We start from the raw sequence: 18,265 nt of genomic DNA, 5'->3' as shown, positions 1-18,265 counted from the left end.
ACTGAAGCCTAGATCCAGCTCACACTTTTGGGATAAATGTTTAACATAAATAAAAGCTGATTGTAACTCTCGAACTGCTACATCTGCAAGAGGGTTGTTCTTTTGAAGAACAGACTTTCTGGCTGGAGCACCAGGTAAAAATAAAAGAAAAAGCCTAAAAAAAAAAAAGGAAGAACAACTAATGCAGCCATCACATCCAATACCTTGTAAGCTGCGATGTAATAAAGGTTTGCTTTTGGATTTAATACCGCTTTAACTGGCTGTGTAATTTATGTATTTCTTAATCCAAATATTAGGTGTTCAACGTATTCTCTTGCTGCAATTGAGAGACGTTCCCACTGAGCCGAGCTCCACTATTAAATATCAGCTGCAAGGGAAATAAAATGCCTCCACTTCTCATCTCATTTTATGCTTCATCCCCTGTGATAATAATCAAACGTATTGTCATCATGAGGATACAGAAGCTGCTGACGAGTCGGAATATCAGCAGTATCTCTGAACCCAAATCGCTCAATCAAGCCCACGCTGTGCCAACAAAATATTTACATTGCAACGCATGGTGCTCCAACCACCCCAGGCAAAGCTTCTCCTTCTACATTGCCAAGGCTACGCAAGCCAAAAATTCAGAGACTTTAAACACAAATATCATGCGCTCTGCAGATATTCTATTGTAAGTGAAGAGATAGATATCTCCATCCCCATACATATATACACACACACACACACACACACACACACATTTGTTTTTAAAATTTATTATAGCTGATGTGTTTTATATTTCCATATCAGAATACCAAGAGATCCATAAAATGCTGCTATGGGACTCTGCTCCTTCCTCCAACTTTCCTCTCCTGAAATACTCTGCACTGCTGGAGGAGACTGCTCCATCTTCTATCCAACTCTCCCCTCCTGAAATACTCTGCACTGCTGGAGGACTCTGCTCCTTCCTCTATCCAACTCTCCCCTCCTGAAATACTCTGCACTGCTAGAGGACTCTGCTCCTTCCTCTATCCAACTCTCGTCTCCAGGAATACTCTGTGCAGCTGCAAATATTTTAATACTGTAACTGTCTACATATTGCTTTGCCGCTGATTACACCAAACTACAAAAGACACACCAAAATTTGTTTTAGAACTTTAGCAAGTGTAGAGAAGTTACTCAGTGCAGGTTCTCGGTCTTGTTTGAAAATGATTTGACAGGTCCACTTTTCCCCCTGATCATCCATATATCACTGTCATAAAGAGGATGAAGACAGATTCAGAATATTGTAACAATGTCAGCACAGAGTGATAGGTGCTGCTGGTAAGTGTTGATTCATAGAAGGCTGACACAGGCAGCTTACAAAAGCAGGAAATGATGCCTAGAGTGTACTACTGCTGTGTGGGCTGATGCCGGGCCTGACCAGACTGGTGTGTATACAGAACAGTTCTGACTGGAGTGGTCTGTATACAGAAGATTATGAAGCGGTTCATTAAGCTAAACACCAACAATGGAAGACGCACAGCATAAAGCAGCCTGATGCTTTGCTGCAGATATACATCATATAATTACATAGTAACATGACACAGGTCCATCAATTTTACCCTTACAGCTTACCCTCTGGAGCATTTTTTTTTATTAAATTTCACACAAAATCTGCATTTTTAGAAAACCACTTGACGCACTTAAACACATGTAAACCTTCTGTGTGCGCAGCAGCCCTCCTCAATTCTTAGAAAAGCCCCATCGCATCCAGCAATGTGCATGACAGCCTCGGCTCTCCAGGGACTCTCCGTCCTTATTGGCTGAGACAGAAGCAGAACCATTTGCTCCCGCTGCTGTCTATCACAGCCAATGAGAAAAGAGAGGGGGGCAGGGCTAATAGCGAATGGACATGCAGAACAGCAGCTCAGGAGCGAGACTGCTTACTGCCCCCATAGCAAGCCGTTTGCTGTGGGGGCACTTGGCAGAAGGGAGGGGCCAGGAGCGCTGGCAGGGAACCCAAAAAAAGAGGAGGATCTGGGCTGCTCTGTGCAAAACCACTGCACAGAGCAGATTTTATTTTTTTTTTTTTTATTGCCTCTAATATCACTTGCAGGTGACAGGTCCTACTAGAGGTCTACTAGACTCCCAATATCTCCCCTGCCCTCTCTTGCAGCTAATCAAGCAGACTGTGCTGAATTAGCGGCTTCCCTGGCCACAGCAGCCGGGAACAATCACTTTGAAATCATAAACCTTTAAGCTAGGTCCACACCATATGCAGTGCAACTGTACTTGGCAGCGATCCAGCGCAGTCCAACCGCATGGACAAGGCTCATCTCCCTTGTGCCCAGTGCACAGCACTGCGTTACGTGTTGTGCGGTCACAGAGCGCTGAAGAAAAGCCTATCAGCATGTTTACAGCACTGCAGCACACTGAAGCCACGCCCCCTCAAAACAAAGAGCCCAATCCCATGCAGCTGGAAGTGGAAGGTCTGGCCTTTGAACAGAATAGCAGAGGGCGGAGTTTAGAGTCTGAAAGGGATTAGGCTTATCCTCAACTCTGGAAGCAGTGGAGGCTTTACAATATCCTGGGTCTAAAGCTAGCCATACTAAAAAACAAGAAAACCAAAAAAAAAAAAAAAAACCTGACACCAATTTGGCCGATCCCTGCTGAACTGGATGAATTTCACTCCATCTACAGCCAGCTTAAGGTGTTACTAAACCCAGGACCCTGCATTCACTATAGCTGGTCTCCCGCAGTACACAACATGAAAGTGCAATTATTTTAGTAAATATAAACTGCTAAATGCCTTTTCTCATCAGCAGTCAGAGCAGTCTTGTGACTAACAGTGTCCAGCAGAGCACTGCTTAAAGCTTGTAGGAGGAGTTTTCCTTTCTGCTCTTATAGGATGCAAAGCCCCTGATCTCTGTCTGGACAGTGCTGATTGGCCTGTGCTGAGCACATGCACTCTCTGAAGGAAAAAAAACAAAAAAACCTCTAGCAATACACACTAAACTGAGTATGTGCAGAGTGTCTCCACACTGTCTTATCAGGAGATAAGAGGGGGACACTGGAATAAGGGGAGGATCAGAGAAGACAGGATCAAACAGCATTTTTATACAATGCAGAGGATTAACCCCTTAGGTTCCACATGAAGTATAACAAGCATGCTTTACTGCATATACAGACTGATTTTACGGTTGTGGGTTTAGTAACACTTTAAAAGGCTCCAAGGGAGTTCTTTGGGACGAGGACGACAATATTGATGTGAAAACCAAAACAGGCAGCAACTGCTGTTCAGGTGCACAGTTCTCCATATTCCATCACCTCTGTAAAACCTTCCTTAAAACTGACTTTTACATTTGGACCAAGGCTTTAGTAATGTTTTGAAAAGGGACAAAATGACCGGCTCCCTCTATTCCAAGATTGATGCGAAGTATCTTGCTAACGTGACAAGCTATTGAGTGCCAATATAATATAAAGGAAAGGGACACAGGTGTTGTGATTTTATTATTCAGTAACAAAGGTCTTATGTAGAACTATGAAATTGAAGCCCTCGCTATCTGGGAGACACATTACCAGGAAAGGCTTGGAGCATCTCTCCAGGAGAAAAAGGAACACAATCGGGTTTGCTTTGATCTAGAAAGCTGAAAGGAGAACAAGGGCAAAAGGTAAAAAGTTAAAGACGAAGTGTGATCTGCTTATTTGCCGCCCCGGGTTTCTGCCTCCCCTCATCCACATACTAATGATAGTTTTAAATAAAGTCATTACTTACATACCTTAATTTAGACCTAATGTATTCACTGGGTCTCTGTGCTGCTCTATACAATGCAGGCAGATCATGGCTGGTGGAAGGGTCAGGCAGGGTGCTGTACATAGCTTCCTGAAAACATCACAGCACCCTAGCTCAATACTCCTCTCAATAGCCCTCAGCCCTGATACAAGCAGTGGGCTGGCTCCTGGGAGAAGTTATAACAAAATTACCTTTAATTTAGGTATTAGGCTAGAGGAGTGGAACTACCCGAGGTAACTCTCGCATGTGATGCTGAAACTCCACAATTGAATGAACTGAAACCCAGTGAATGAAAGGGGTGGGCCAGGGACAATCAGGCTGGGGAGGAAAGAGTTAGATGATGCTGGATGTCCTACAGCCATGAAATGAGGCAAGCTCTATTTGACTTACTGCAGCTTCTAATGCACACTGGGAGAGGGAAGGCTGGAGTTCCCAGGAAAGATCCTTAGCATGACTCCACCTATTTTCCTGTAGCTCACAGTTTTCTCACCAGGCTCTCAGAGTTGAATTTCAGGATTGATCTAACTAATCTTAAAACTGCTCCCACCCTCCTACTAAAACCTATACTGACTACCATGTAGAAGAAAGATGCATATACTTGCCCATTCTCAGGCCGCTGTGGTCCAGGTATGTGATCTCCCCTGTGTCATCCATCGCCAGCTACAGGGGAGAGCACAGAGCACTCTGACAACGGCTGGAATGCCTGCGCGGTGACGTCACCCTTAGACTTAATATGGGCCATCTTTTGCTGGGGAGTTAGTATAGGTGTTAGTAGGAGGGTGGGAGTTGTTAGATCGATCCCAGGATTCCATTTTAAGACAGTGTCACCCCAGCCTAATCTCCTCGCTCTGCCATAGCAAGATTTGTTTAGGTAGTAGATTCCCACAAGCTGCCTCTACCAATCACACTCATGGTCCCCATGCCACAACACAGCTGCTAGCTCCTATAGAAAAGACAGGCCAAATACTAACTTAGCAGACAAAATAGCTACTCCTGTTATCTTGATGAGTATTTAAAGAGAAGAACAATGCTTACTCGCTGCACTGTAATTATGGAGAAGCAGCATGGTCACCCCAGGACCCCAGGTGTTTCAAAGTATGTAAACCCTCACCTTGTAAAACAACCCATTCAGTTTAAAAGAAGAAAAAAAAAAAAAAGTCAAACATTTGTATATACATAAAAAAAACAAAAAAAAAATGCATCATAAAATAACCTTTTTCCTCTTTCATAAGTGATCACATTCCCTCTGTTCTCAGCTGCATAAGGGGGGGGGGGGGGGGTTTGAGGGTTTTCAAGAATGTGATGGTCATTGCAGGAGAGCAGGCTGAGTTTCCAGCACAGCTAGAGAACTGTCCAGCACAGCTAGAGAACTGTCCAGCACAGCTAGAGAACTGTCCAGCACAGCTAGAGAACTGTCCTGCTGTGCTTTCATGCCTAGTGTGGTCAGTTTTTAAAGCTAGGTTCACATCTGTGCGGGTGGTGCCGCTGTGGATCTGCACAAAAATCCGTGCAGCCGCACCACCCGCACAGAGAAATGCAGACCTGCGGACGGGTGCCATTACTTCTAATGGCACGCCGCCCGCACTGGAAAACGCAACCGTACTGGTAACCGAGGTTCCCGTGCAGGCTGCGGTTTCGAAAGAAGTGCAGGGATTTCTTCCCTGCGTGTCATGGGACACGAGAGTCCATTCAAATGAATGGGCTCTCGTGCCCATGCTAAACACAGCCCACATGGCCGCATACATGTGAACCAGGGCTAAGAGAAAATAAAGGGACTGGCAGGAACACCAGGGAGTTCACACAAAGTAATAGGAGGTGAGCAATGATGAAGCATGCAGCATAGGCAGACAGCATGGAAAGTTATTAGTTCAAAATCTTTCTGGTAGGATCAACAGACACTTTCACTTATTGAACAGATACAACCAGGGGCGGACTGACAACTCATGGGGCCCCTGGGCAATAAGGGATCATGGGGCCCCTGTGTCCTTGCCCAAACTCAAAAAAGCCTATGAAAAAAAAAAAAAATACCAGGGGCATCTCATGGGGCCCCCTACTGACCCCGGGCTCTCGTTTCCAAATGGTCAGTCCGCCCCTAGATACAACAAAATGCTTTCAATGAAGCCATGAAGTGAGGCAAGTTCTATCTGGCTTACTGCAGCTTCTAATGCACACTGGGAGAGGGAAGGCTGGAGTTCCCAGGAATTCCAATATTTACTACAATAATTGCATTTCCATGTTCTGTATACTCTAGGAGACCAGATATACAGAATGCAGGGTCCTGGGTTTAGTAACACTTTAATCGCCACTGGGTCTAATTTTTTGCTATATAAGAACCAAAAAATACCAAGCATTTTGAAGAAAGAAAAAAAAAAAAAAAAAAGTGTATTGTAATTACCTTGATTTTATGTAAAATTTTTTGTACTGGTTAGGTAAATTTGACATAAACATACAAAGGAGAACAGGGAGTGCAAACCTGATTGGGTTCCAACAAAAAAAAAGTTTGCTTGGACATAATCTTTTAAATCCCCAATTCCCTGCACAGGTACAGCACAGGTTCACTTTAAATTCAGTTTCAAGCAATAGCTTTTACTGGAGGAGTAGATGAAAACCATAAGCCTTGTGGACAGCAGCAGTCTGGTCTCTGAGCACAGTGTGGAACAGAACTGACATGTCTCATAATTTATACACACCAGTAGAGGGGGAATATACTTCTGCATGCTAGTGTGTTTAAAATTATAAGAAATGTCACTTTCTATACTAAATCATATGAAGAAAATGGCCTGAGCTGTCAGAAAAGCTTGCAATATCAATCCATTCAGCCAATAAAAAGTAACGATTAACAATTCTCTGCTTATGGCCAGCACGGTAGCATGCCCCCCACACGTTAATTGTATTTTTTTTTTTTAATTAAACCCTTTCTCCTTTTATTACAAAATGTATTTTAGGCCCAGAGATCCCATCACTGGGTATCTGTGCTTCTCCATGCAATGCAGGCAGATTATGGCTAGTGATAGAAGGTGGCAGGGTTTTGAACACAATTTCCTAAAAACATCACAGTTTTCTTCTGGATGCAAGCAGGTGGATCTTGGGTTTAGATGCAAAGATCAAAATGCCTTGATGGGTGGGTGTCAGTCGGGAGGAGTGGGCCCTAGGTAAAGCCCACAGACGCTGACGTTTTGTGACTGAAAGAACTGAAAGTCAATAAATAAAAAGGGGTGAACCAGAGACAAAAATCGGGCTGGGGAGGAAAGTTCTAGATGTTGGACATCCTTAAAATCAGGAAATTTTGATTTGCTGCAGCTTCTGATGCACACTAGAAATGTACAGTGATATCAGAGTAAGCAATTTCAGTACAGAAGGAGTTCACCTTTAAACAAGCCAATATTACTTCTGCATCCAGAGTTCATCTGCTAGAATAGCACACATCACAGAGGTATTGTTCCATGGCACCAGGCAATAAACTGCCTTTGTGTGGGCATATCAAAACCCAGTGATTAAAAACAGAGAAGGAAATAGTCGATTACATTATTAGGTTCTTGTCCTAAATTCAATAAATCTAAGACAAATTTTAAGCACTGGCTCTTAATTACTGTTCTTGTTTAACAAACATGAGAGACTGGAATCGGTTTTATTGCAGATGTTGGTATAGATTTCAAAGCCAATAAAACAAGGCCACAGAATTCAAGAGAAATCAAGTTCATAAAAACAACACACACACACACACACACACACACACACACACACACACACACACACACACACACACACACACACACACACACTAGCAGAATATGAAAAGAATGGGACCCAATATAAGGCTACTTTCACACCGAGGAGTTTTTCAAGCGTTTTTGCGTTAAAAAAAGTGCCTGAAAAGCCCAAGAAAATTGCTTCCCTGTGTATGTGAATGTACAGTCAGGTCCATAAATATTGGGACATCAACACAATTCTAACATTTTTGGCTCTATACACCACCACAATGGATTTGAAATGAAATTAACAAAATGTGTTTTAACTGTAGACTGTCAGCTTTAATTTGAGGGTATTTACATCCAAATCAGGTGAACGGTGTAGGAATTACAACAGTTTGCATATGTGCCTCCCACTTGTTTAGGGACCAAAAGTAATGGGACAATTGGCTTCTCAGCTGTTCCATGGCCAGGTGTGTGTTATTCCCTCATTATCCCAATTACAATGAGCAGATAAAAGGTCCAGAGTTCATTTCAAGTGTGCTATTTGCATTTGGAATCTGTTGCTGTCAACTCTCAAGATGAGATCCAAAGAGCTGTCACTATCAGTGAAGCAAGCCATCATTAGGCTGAAAAAACAAAACAAACCCATCAGAGAGATGGCAAAAAACATTAGGCGTGCCCAAAACAACTGTTTGGAACATTCTTAAAAAGAAGGAACGCACCGGTGAGCTCAGCAACACCAAAGACCCGGAAGACCACGGAAAACAACTGTGGTGGATGACCGAAGAATTCTTTCCCTGGTGAAGAAAACACCCTTCACAACAGTTGGCCAGATCAAGAACACTCTCCAGGAGGTAGGTGTATGTGTGTCAAAGTCAACAATCAAGAGAAGACTTCACCAGAGTGAATACAGAGGGTTCACCACAAGATGTAAACCATTGGTGAGCCTCAAAAACAGGAAAGCCAGATTAGAGTTTGCCAAACGACATCTAAAAAAGCCTTCACAGTTCTGGAACAACATCCTATGGACAGATGAGACCAAGATCAACTTGTACCAGAGTGATGGGAAGAGAAGAGTATGGAGAAGGAAAGGAACTGCTCATGATCCTAAGCATACCACCTCATCAGTGAAGCATGGTGGTGGTAGTGTCATGGCGTGGGCATGTATGGCTGCCAATGGAACTGGTTCTCTTGTATTTATTGATGATGTGACTGCTGACAAAAGCAGCAGGATGAATTCTGAAGTATTTTGGGCAATATTATCTGATCATATTCAGCCAAATGCTTCACAACTCATTGGACGCCGCTTCACAGTGAAGATGGACAATGACCCAAAGCATACTGCAAAAGCAACCAAAGAGTTTAAGGGAAAGAAGTGGAATGTTATGCAATGGCCAAGTCAATCACCTGACCTGAATCCGATTGAGCATGCATTTCACTTGCTGAAGACAAAACTGAAGGGAAAATGCCCCAAGAACAAGCAGGAACTGAAGTTGCAGTAGAGGCCTGGCAGAACATCATCAGGGATGAAACCCAGCATCTGGTGATGTCTATGCATTCCAGACTTCAGGCTGTAATTGACTGCAAAGGATTTGCAACCAAGTATTAAAAAGTGAAAGTTTGATTTATGATTATTAATCTGTCCCATTACTTTTGGTCCCTTAACAAGTGGGAGGCACATATGCAAACTGTTGTAATTCCTACACCGCTCACCTGATTTGGATGTAAATACCCTCAAATTAAAGCTGACAGTCTGCAGTTAAAGCACATCTTGTTTGTTTCATTTCAAATCCATTGTGGTGGTGTATAGAGCCAAAAATGTTAGAATTGTGTCGATGTCCCAATATTTATGGACCTGACTGTATATCTATGTATGTTTTCACACTGAGGTGTTGCACTCGCGGTGCGGCGTAAACTCCTGCTTGCAGCTTCCTTGGGGCATGTTTTGCAGTTTAAAAAAAAAAAAAAAAAAACCCACGCCCCAAACACACCTCTTCCCATTGAAATCAATGGAAAATGCCTCCGAGAAGCATTTTTGGTGCATTTTTAGGTCACGTGTCCTTTAAAAAAAAAAACGAAAAACACACGTGGTAAAAATGCCTATGCGTTTTTGTAGCGGATCAGTGTGAAAGTAGCCCAAGTATACAAATGAAGACTATTTCCCAAAACTAAAAACATTTTTTCTTGATTTGGGCTTTAACTGGTGCTATTCATTCATTTCAATGGCTCGCAACAGCTTCCGGATTTAAAGTAGCTGTAAGCCTCAGAAACAAAATATGGACAAAGCATATCCCTCTATTATGTGTACTTGTCTCAATCCAGAACACCAAGTGTGATTTCTGTCTGCTGCTTTGTTCCTCTGCTATCAGCATGAATAACTTCTGACATGTTTTCCTGATGCCAAGAGAAAAATTATGACGGGAGGTACCTCCAGCAGATTGACAGCCTCTGCTCTGTTCCTGTGAGCTTTGTGGAGGGGTGTCCCTTCGCTCCAATCCGCTCTCAAAGCTGTTCTCACCAGCTCTGCAGAGCGTAAATTTCAGCTCTCTTCCCCCTTTTCTCTGACAGCTCAGAAAAGCTGTATAAATGTGGGATTTTGGATGGATGTAAAGAAGAGAAAACTTCAGATAAACAGGTACAACTTATGACAAAGGATTTGATTCATCTCCGTATCACCTAAGGCCAGTCATTTCACTGGGTATATGTAAGGCCTTACAATAATTTCACACTGTGCTGCTCTCCCCTGTTCAGAAGGGTATCTGAACAGATGCTCTGCTGAATTGAGCTGAAGGATACGGATGTCATTTTGTGTTTTTTTTTTTACATTTGTGCCCTTTCAGTCTGTGTACACATTTACACAGCAGACTCCGGCAGACTCCTGATAGCTTTATGGGAGGCCGGATGTATAATATTTGCATTTTTAATTGTATCAGGCTACCTCTGATCCATCTTGTTTACAGAAAAAGGACCTGAACGGACTTGGGGAACAGGCGGGTGTAAACAGCCAAGTCCATTTACATCAGTCTGCCTATGGACCCACATTGAGCTTCCAATCAGGTCTCCCTGAAAAACTGACAGGCAGGCCTGAGCAGAAAGCCCATGTGGCAAGGCTCTAACTAGCACACCAGGTTTCTTTAACCACTTGCTAACCATGCTATAGCCGAATCACAGCTACAGATCTGATGTCCAGTTCTGGGAGGGCATCATATGATGTCCTCCCAGAATGCGCCCTCCCACGCGACCCCACCCACCGATCTCCATGATCACGTGATGAGGTAAAAGGCCAATAACAGAGTCCTTTTACCACATGATCAGCTGTGCCCAATGACACAGCATTTCACAGAGTAAATACAGTTGCCGGTTATTGGTTGCACTGCCGATAACCAGCAAATGTCAAAGAACAGATCAGCACTGATCGGCAGTGCCCTGCAGTGCCACCCATCAGAGCTGTACAAGCAGTTGCGCCCGTCAGTTCTGCCATTCAGTGTTGCCCATCATTGCAGCATCATCAGTGCCTCCTCATCAGTGCCCATCAGTCCAGCCTCATCAATGTGCATCACTGAAGGAGAAAAAATTACCAGTTTGCAAAATTATAGAATAGAAACAAAGAAAACCTTTTTTTTCAAATTTTTTGCGCTTATAAATTTTTTGTTTATAGTGCAAAAAATAAAAAAAAACACCCAATGGCAAATAAATAGCACCAAAAGAAAGCTCTATTAGTGTGGGAAAAAAAAAAATGATAAAAATGTCATATGGAGTACAGTGTTGCATGACTGTGCAATTGTCATTCAAAATGTCAGTGCTGAAAGCTGAAAATTGGCCTGGGCACGAAGGGGGTAAAAGTACCCGGTAGGCAACTGGTTAAAGAGCCTTAAAATAATGGGTGCTGCCTTCACCACCTCCCACTTAAAGAATGTGTGAGTTGTTAAAATCGGAACCCCAGCCTTTCCTTTAGTCTTGCACAGTTGTACAAGCTCCTGTCCTGTACTGGAATTACTTACTCCGATTTAACTGCACACTGTGAGCATCTCAGAATGTTCATTAGAAGCTGCAGCAAGTCAGTTTGAGCCCACCACAATACTTGGATGGAGGACATTCAGCGTCATTAAGGTGAATGTAAAGTCTTCTTTTTATCAAACGTGGAATTGCATAGAACAGCCCCAAACCTCCTCTTCTTGGGTCTCCTGCCGGCACTTCTGGCATCTCCTCCTTTACAAATGCCCCCACAGCAAGTGGCTTGCTATAGGGGCACTCATGTAGGTTCGATCCCAAGCCACGCTGCCTGGGTCCAAAAATAAGGACAGCACAGCTTAGCCCCAACCCCTGCTCCCTTGTCAAAAGATGTGACTGACAGCAGCGGCAGCTGATTGGCTCCCACTGCCTAAGTATGAGAGAATGGAAAATACTTCTACCTAAAAAAAAAAAAAAAAAAAAAGTTTGGCATTGCTCCCCCCCCCCCAATTATACTTACCTACTTACCTAGGTGGAGCAGCATCAGACTGCTGGCTCCAAGTGTGAGAACGCACATGACTGCTGAGTTCTCACAGCCGCTCTGAGAAGAGAGTGGTGACTACAGAGCTTTGGCTGTACTTCTCATTTAATGTAGGAAATGCATTAAGATTAAAAGAAAAAAAAAATGTTTTAGCTTTAGAGCCACTTTAAGCACTTTCCTCCCCAGCCTGATTGCCCCTGGCCACCTCTTTAGTTCACTGGATTTTAGTTCTTTCGATCAGGGTGGCTCAGCATCCTATGTGGACATTACATACTGTAGGGTGGTCTGCAAGCAAACAGTCTGACTAGAAACAGCCAGTGCACTGACATCCAACCATCAAGGCATTGTGATATTTGCACAACTTCTCCCAAGAGCCAGCACACTGCTTGTATCAGTGTCAATAGGAGTACGGAGGCAGGGTGCTGTGATACATTAAGGGAGCTATATACAGCACTCTGCTGGCCCCTCCCACCAGCCATGATGCACAAAAGGTACGTAATAAAATTGGAATGAATTTATTTAATACAGTGGGGAAAATTATTTGATCCCCTGCAGATTTTGTAAGTTTGCCCACTTATAAAAATTATAGACCCTTTTATTTCTTTGTCATGGGTGTATTTTAAAATGATGGAGACAGAATATCAACCAAAAATCCAAAAAAACAAAAAACAAAAAAAAAAACCCACACAGGATATAAAAGTTATAAAATTGAGTTGCAGTTCAGTGAGACAAATAAGTATTTGATTCCCAAGCAAAACATGACTTAGTACTTGGTGGAGAAACCATTGTTGGCGAACACAGGTAAGAGGTTTCTTGTAGCTGGTTACCAGGTTTGTACACATCTCAGGAGGGATTTTGGTCCACTCTTTTTATAGATCTTCTCTAAATCCTTAAGGTTTCTTGGCTGTCGCTTAGCAACTCAAAGGTTCAGCTCCCTCCATAAATTTTGTATAGGATTAAGGTCTGGAGACTGGCTAGGCCTCTCCATCACCTGAATGTGCTTCTTCTTGAGCCACTCCTTTGTTGCCTTGGCAGTATGGTTTGGGTCATTGTCATGCTGGAAGACCCATCCACAACCCATCTTCAATGTTCTGGCTGAGGGATGAAGGTTCTCATCCAAGATTCTACAATACATGGCCCCGCACATTGGCCCCTCAATGCGACACAGACAGCCTGTACCTTTAGCAGAAAAACAACCCCAGAGTATAATGTTTCCACATCCATGCTTAACTGTAGGGATGATGTTCTTGGGGTCATCGTCAGCAATTTTCTTCTTCCAAAACACAGCGAGTCAATTTAGTGCCAAATAGCTGAATTTTGGTCTTATCGGACCACAGCACTCTCTTAACCCTTCTCTAATTCATTTAGATGTTCATTGGCAAACTTCAGTGGGGCCTGTACATGTGCCTTCATGAGGAGGGGGACATTGCAAGCGCTGCAGGATTTCAATCCATGGTGGCGTATTGTGTTACCAATGGTTTGTTTGGTGACTGTGGTCCCACTGCCTTGAGATCATTCACAAGCTCCTCCCGTGTAATTCTCGGCTGATCCCTCACTTTTCTCATGAGACAAAATTTTTCATGGAGCTCCAGACTGAGGGTGACTGATGGTGAGATTTGCAAATGGAAAAATACAAAGTAACCAACAGTTGTCTCCTTCTCACCAAGTTTCTTGCTGATAGTCTTGTAGCCCATTTTAGCCTTGTGCAGGTCTACAATCTTGTTCCTGATGTTCTTTGACAGCTCTTTGGTCTTGCCCACGGTGGCGATGTTCGAATGGAATAAAGAAATTCTGTGCACAGGTGTCTTATACACATAACAAGTTGATGTTAGAAGCACCTTCCTAAATTGACAGGACTAATCTGTGTACCACATAAGCACACCAGAATTATTGTTGGTTGTTAGTGGATCAAATACTTTTTACTCACTGAACGGCAAATCAAAAATTAATAACAATTTGCATCATGTGTTTTTTCGGTTGATATTCTGTGTCTAATCATTTAAAAATACACTTCTTTAAGTGGGAAAACTTACAAAATCTGCAGAAGATAAATAATTAATTTTCCCCATGGTATACAAGTGTATCTCATGGCAAATTTCTTTTTTGGATTGGAGTAGGGCAAAGCTTAAATAGCTCACTTTTCTTCTCAAAGGTTTTGACTTTATATACACCACAACAGCAAATTAATTTTCCCCACTGCATGTGTGTATATGTACACACACACACACACACACACACACACACACACACACACACTTTTCTCACCCTTACCAGCACAACAAAAGTGCATGAAAAGTATTACCCAATAAATCCTATGTAACTGTTCACACTGCTGCACTATGTTTTGAAAAGTCATGCAAGCTGCATCTAATAGACTTCTAAGTCAATGCAAACAGATCAAAAGAGCAACGCATCTGTATATTTGGTGTTTTTTTGAGTCACATGTCCATGTTTTACAGGTGTTTGCCGCAGATAGCGCACCAAAAAACACATTAAGCCCTGGTTTGCACTAAATGCAACTTTTAAATCACACTACGTTACTTGAAGTAGCATGATTTTAAAGCTGCAGATCAGTACGATTTGTACCTCTGATTTCACTGTGGCTTGCAATTTCATTTAACAGAAGTCAATGCAAATAGCAATGAAATCAGAAAAAAAGTAGTGCAGGAACTATTTTTGAAATTGTGCTACTTCAAATCGCACTGATTAAGACAGTGCCATAGAAATACATTAGATTTGACTTCAGGTGCGAATTGTAAATCTCATGTCGCACCTGAAGTCACACCCATGTGAACCAGGGCTAAAAGTGCGTTAACACTTTTTTTTTTTAAAAACATGGTATGCTTTTTTTTCAAAAACGAAAATCATGTTTTTAAGTGCGCCACTGTGAAGGGGACCAAAGACATCAAATAATGTTGGTACTGGAGATGTCTTATTCAGCATAATATACACAATGCAGTAGTACAGAACAGACTAATTGTGGAGCTTGCTGTTAAAAGAGGTTTCTGAAGCATCCCACACATTGTCAAGTAACAGAACGCCACCAGCTGAGTGGAGAAAATCCATTCAATACGATTTTTATTTTCTGCCATGAATCAAGAATTTAGTGTAGCACAAAAGATGTTTTCTTACTTTACCTGAAATTCACAGTTTACATATTTGCCTAATCATGTTCCAGGGCTATAACACAATTTAGCTCAAACTGAACCAACATACAGCCAGAGCTCATGTGTAGAGGGACTCTTATCCATTTCACATGATGTAATGTGAGCTACGCTATTCAAACTGCTCCTCCATAACTCTTCATATATGGTAGGCAACTGCCAATCAAACAAGCCATTCGAGTTGGTGCAACAAGCTTTTTATTGCCTCATTTAGTTCTCCCCTCCTCAACTACACATTCTCACCTTTTACCTTCCCCAACTACATATTTTCACCTTCTGCCCAGCATTTAAGAAAAGCATTTAAGAAAAACAGCAACAACAGGAGAAACAGGATAGACGGTATGCATTCTCTCTCCTGCAATTAAGGGACACTATAGGGAAAAATAATGCATTTTGGTAGCTGTATGGGGTTATTACCCTGTAAGGATTGTATTTAGTATATGAATCCCTTTAGATTTGTTTCCACATTTAAACACAGGCCAAGCTGTCCAGAAAAAGTGACAGTCACAAGGGTTTGTTACTGGCCTTACATAGGTTCAACGAATGTATGCAACGCCTATTGTATATTCACACAAGTCCCAGCCCTTAAGGAAAACAACTACTACTACCACCAGCAGGTCATTGCTGTATAGGGGAACCAAAGTACCTGCAGCAAAGCCACACAATCACATTAATAACATACAATCTTCATGCAGATAGTGTCCTGGCCGGAGTTCAAACCGAGGACCCCAGTGCAGCAAAGCAAAAGTACAAACTACTGAACCATTGTGCTGGGTTGGGACAAACCGGTATACGGATATGGGTGCTTACAATGGTTAGTTTTTATTCATATGGATTAAGACTTGTTCACACCAGCCGGCATGCCAAAATGTGTGCGCACTGGTATATGGTGCGCAGGGACAAGGAAGAACAGCTTGTTACAATTTACCCCTTTCTTGCTTTTTTTCTTTACTGAAGCATTGCAAAATGTAACTCCAAGTCTTTGCACCAGAGGACGTTACATAGCGTACAATTCCAGCATGTCTGCATTTTCACATAATACACTGCAATCCATCTCAAGGCCTGTTATGGTGGGAACAGGGCATACGTTTTCCATGTGCCCTTGCTTAAGCCTACCTTGATCTAAGCAGAACAAATGCAAGACAACTGATATGGTGTGCACTCAAACTTTTTTTCCTTTCAAAACTACATGTCCATCTAAGACTACTTTGTCCACAGGGTGACAACACTGCAGCAGGAACTCACTGCAAACTGAACAGCGTTGTCATCTAATTGAAGGAAGTCGAAAAATAATGGATATACAGGTATTAAAAGGGAGATTACATTCTAGTTAAAAAAACAGTTTCACACCCATGGGTTTTTTTTGTTTAGTTTTTTTAATGTACACGGGGATTGTGTTCTAAATTCTATTCCAACATCTATATGTCTGAAGATGCCATACAACTTTCCTAAAGTCCTATGAACCACAGCTCAATACAGGGAGCACAGGTCTTGCTATCAAGGTCATTCGAGCTGCAACGAATAAACTTAATCCGAAAATAAAAGCACATAGTGGACGGTGAGCCAGCGCACGCTGCTCCAGTAACATAATCCCCTGGGAGGGGTGCTTGGAATCAACTCAGCACTGAAGAAAGAAAATTCTCAAATGCAGGAAACATCCTTACCTCTCACCACATTAAAGGAAACCCAGAGGCTTTATAAAGTGTATTAGAGCTGGATATATATGATCATGGAGATATTCTGATCAAGACGTTTTCATATTTAATTATTCTCATAGGAGCAGCCATTTATTCATTACATATACTAACCATGTATGGTGACTATGCTATACTGTTCCTCTTGCTAACTTTTTTTGTTGTAATCTCAGTAATTATTTGTCATATGGTGATTTTATATACAGAACAGCTAGCTACACATAGGAATTTGTGTCTCCAAGAACAGACTGGGAGATTCCTGCCCTGATGTGACTGGCAGACTATGCCAGGGCTATATAAATGTATAATACTGTGTGACTGTGGTTTGACACTACTATGTACACTCCTCTAGTATATATATGTCCAATATGAATCGCAAATGTGTTCTTTAAAGTGAAACTACACTGAATTTAAGCACCACAAACTGAAAATGCCAATTCATTCTTAATATTCAAAGCAAACTCACCCATCCTTCCATGTCTCCTTGCTTTATTTTGCTGAAACATTCCTTTGAAAAACACCCACCTAGCACTTCTGGCCGCAGCCATCTTGAGTAAGGGCAGATGATTCATGTAGCATTTACTTCCTGTAATCCATCCGCCCTTAGCTCAGGCATGCAGGCAGGAGGGTATGCTTAGCTGAGAAAGCTCCTCAGGTCTTGAAGACTCCAGGGATGGATGACATCATTTGCCTAGGCCTGGAAGCCAGAAAGCAACTGAAAAAAAATGAAATAAATAAATAAAAAAAATTAAAAAAAAGTGTAAATATGATCGATTTTCAAATCTATTTACTAATGCTAGCAACATAAGGATTAAAAATAGCCAATGTTGATTGAGAGAGTGAAGTTCTGCTTTAGGTAGTAGAACAAATGTTACAGTAATAAAAAGGAACTACATTTATATCATAAAGGTAGGAGGGACGATTTCAGGCCATTTCTTAACCACTTCAAGTCCGGACACTTTTACCCCCTACCTGTTCAGGCCAATTTTCAGCTTTCAGTGCAATCAAAATTTGAATGACAATTGCGCAGTCATGCAACACTGTACCCATATGACATTTTTTTGAGACAGATAAACTTTATTTTGGTGGCATTTTATTCACCACTGGGATTTATATTTGTTTTGCTATATAAATGAGAAAGTCCAAAAATTTTGAAACAAAGTGTTCTTCTAAAATTTTGCAAATAATCTTTCTTCATAAATATTGGCCAAAATGTTTTCAGTTTTCTTTTTAGTGCCAAAAAAAAAAAATAAAAAAAATAACCCAAATTAGTTTATAACCAAAAATTATAAATTTTTCCAAATTTTTTTTTTTACATTTTTATATTAGAAGTGTTTGTTTTGTTTTGTTTTTTTTACATACCGTCAGCCTAGGAGTACAGCGTCACCATGGTGACACTGTACTACTTGTAGGGGGTTATGAAGATTTTTATTTATTTTTTTTTACACTGATTGCTTTTACACCCATAA

The 18,265-nt window shown here is 41.8% G+C and overlaps 1 protein-coding gene across 3 annotated transcripts in view; it reads right to left on the bottom strand.

Annotated features, from left to right (window-relative positions):
• Positions 1-18,265, bottom strand: part of ADIPOR2 (adiponectin receptor 2) — a 104,283-nt gene that overhangs the window by 70,226 nt on the left and 15,792 nt on the right. The window contains exon 2 of one of the 3 annotated variants that reach the window (XM_089671820.1): positions 17,263-17,511. The exons of 1 other annotated variant lie outside the window; for it this stretch is intronic. In XM_089671820.1, the coding sequence (XP_089527946.1) occupies positions 17,263-17,368 (106 nt within the window). In that variant the 5' untranslated portion in view covers positions 17,369-17,511. The remainder of the gene's footprint in view (positions 1-17,262; positions 17,512-18,265) is intronic. One more of the 3 variants, XM_089671824.1, reaches the window with a different exon arrangement.

The sequence above is a fragment of the Staurois parvus genome, unplaced genomic scaffold (assembly GCF_062004578.1).
Source record: "Staurois parvus isolate SC_StPar_1 unplaced genomic scaffold, SC_StPar_1.0 ptg000114l, whole genome shotgun sequence".
NCBI lineage: Eukaryota > Metazoa > Chordata > Amphibia > Anura > Ranidae > Staurois > Staurois parvus.
The sequence above is the reverse complement of the archived record's forward strand: the minus strand, read 5'-3'. Positions and strand labels throughout refer to the sequence as shown.